The sequence below is a fragment of the Peromyscus leucopus genome, chromosome 6 (assembly GCF_004664715.2).
Source record: "Peromyscus leucopus breed LL Stock chromosome 6, UCI_PerLeu_2.1, whole genome shotgun sequence".
Lineage (NCBI taxonomy): Eukaryota > Metazoa > Chordata > Mammalia > Rodentia > Cricetidae > Peromyscus > Peromyscus leucopus.
This window is the reverse complement of record NC_051068.1, coordinates 18,817,395-18,819,896: the sequence shown is the minus strand read 5'-3', so window position 1 is coordinate 18,819,896 and position 2,502 is coordinate 18,817,395. Positions and strand designations below refer to the sequence as shown.

The 2,502-nt window shown below is 34.8% G+C and overlaps 1 protein-coding gene across 1 annotated transcript; it reads left to right on the top strand.

Annotated features, from left to right (window-relative positions):
• Positions 1 to 1,702: 1,702 nt before the first annotated feature.
• LOC114707186 (E3 ubiquitin-protein ligase RBX1-like) lies at positions 1,703 to 2,201 on the top strand. Its single transcript, XM_037207316.1, has one exon. It carries the CDS (start codon positions 1,710 to 1,712, stop codon positions 2,034 to 2,036), a length of 327 nt encoding a protein of 108 aa, XP_037063211.1. The 5' UTR covers positions 1,703 to 1,709; the 3' UTR covers positions 2,037 to 2,201.
• Positions 2,202 to 2,502: the final 301 nt, after the last annotated feature.

Sequence of the window (2,502 nt, the reverse complement as noted above, 5' to 3'; positions counted from 1 at the left end):
GAGGTTTTGCTTTTGTTTCCACAGGAAAAGAAAAGCTATGGATATCACTGAGATTGATAAAGATTAAATTTGAACAGGAGAGACCTCTTGATTAGAAGAGGTGATAGTTCATCAAAGAGCATGGCCATTCAAACTAAACTAACTTATAAGACTAATGAATGACTTTCATTTGATCAGATATAACCTGCCAAAAAGGGAAACTCTCCAAATTTAGGGTTGGGGCAGGGTTTTTTTTTTTTGTTTTGTTTTGTTTTTAATTTTTTAATTTTTTTTTTTTGTTTTTTGTTTTGTCCTTTTAGGAGAATGAAGACATCCAATTAAGGAATTTAAAGACCACTGGACAAATGAGACATATGAAGAAAAAAGATGAATCATCTAAAGAAAATGTCCCCAGAAAAAGAGTAAATTGGCCTATTGATACATCATATTTACAACAGGATAAAATTTCATAAATCTTTCCAAATGTTTGTTTCTGCTATTCTCTACAGACATATAAAGCAAATGGTCTTTTTGTAGTCCCAGTCCAATTAAAAATTAAAGCTGACTTTGAAGTTAGAGCATGGCTCTCTTTTTCTCTAAACCCAAGTATGCTTGTTAAAGTAAAATCCAAAGTCTCTGGTATGGGACATAAGAAAACCAAAATTAAGGGACTATTTTATTGTCACTAATCTCATAATCCTTTGGTTTTATTTTGACTCTTTAAAAGTTTTCTTAAGGTATAAATATCTCAAATAAGATAAATACATATATATTTAAACTTTCTGTTATGATATTAATTGTCATATAGAGTACTAATTCTAGAAATAGCCTTTATCTATTTCTAGAATTCTAGAATAGCCTCTATCTACAAGATTTCAGGCTTGAATCTGAAGCAGGTAATTAGGAATTAGGTTTGCGCAGCCTGAGTGTATTTAATAGATTGTGGTCCTTTAACCTCTCCGACATCTGCTATACATGACATTTAAAATGTTTAAGGTTTCTACATAACCATGACCATTCCTAATAATGATTTCTGAAGTCTCAAAGAGGATGATGGGGCCCCACAACGATGATTCCACCTCGATGGTGGTAATGCCACTAAGCTAACAAACACCACCCAAAGACCACCTTTGAACTACAAACTGCTCAGGCCAATTTCAAGGTGGTTAGCTAAGATGGTCCAACCCTGTAGACGATTCCAGTCAGGAATTCAGATAAGCCTTGCATTTTCCCATCATACCAAGACTGAACTACAGCCAGGTCTCCTCGGACTTGATCATAATCTCAATTTTCTCAGGGTCCCCCAAAGGTGACATTACCCCCAGATAACAGGAAGCAATTTTAAAAACATAATGCCCACATTCACAAGAAAGAGGTAGGGTGGGTGGTTTTTGGTTGTTCAGTGGATGTTTGTCATTGTTTAGGGGGTTAGTTGCAAGTTGTTATTGGTCATGATCAGGGAGGAAACTAAACAAAAGGGGTTAGACTCAGGGACTTCATTCTGAAAAGAAAAAAGGGGAGATATATGAATGATAGGATAAAAGGGTAGATTATTTTTAAACTAAAAAAATCAACTACTAGTCTTAAATATTTTACACTGGTATAGATTTTTGTATATTGATACAAATTTAAGGTTATTTTTGTTATATTACATATGTGTTTCTATTCTTGTTTAAGTTATTGCACCTATGCAGCTCATTTAAAAATGTAATGTAGAGTGTGTTTCCAAAATGGTGGCAGTGATGGATGTGGATACCCCCAGCGGCACCAACAGCAGCTCGGGCAAGAAGCACTTTGAACTGAAAAAGTGGAACGCAGTAGCCCTCCGGGCCTGGGATATTGTGGTTGATAGCTGTGCTATCTGCAGGAACCACATTATGAATCTTTGCATTGGATGTCAGGCCAACCAGGCATCTGCTACTTCCAAAGAGTGTACTGTCACATGGGGCATCTGTAATCATGCCTTTCATTTCCACTGCATCTCCCGATGGCTCAAAACGAGGCAGGTGTGTCCGCTGGACAACAGAGAGTGGGAATTCCAAAAGTATGGGCACTAGAAAAGACTCTCCCTAAAGCTTACCTGTTTGTTACTTGTGTGGTGACTTGCCTTCCTGTTACTTATAAATTAGATAGAGCCGTAGTTTTTTTCTTTCCTTTGTCTTGGGAGTTTGCTGTTCCCACAGCCATATTGTATGTTGTGTCAAATAAAGTTGCTAAGTTCGGAAAAAAAAAAAATAATAAAAAAAGTAATGTAAAGTTCTAGTCCTTGAAAGCGATTTAGAAATTAATTATGTTTAATTAATTTCTATTTAGGAATTAATTAGCTATTTAGAAATTAATTAACTAATTATTTAAATCTAATTAAATAATTAAGAAATGTGGGTTAGTAGTTAGTCATCTATAACATTCAAACTTGTGGTTATGTTAGGTATATTTTCAAGGTCAAACAGAGATATATTTTAAATAGATAGATGGTCTTCAAATACTTCAGAGACCTACATAATATGGCATTTAAAATGTTTT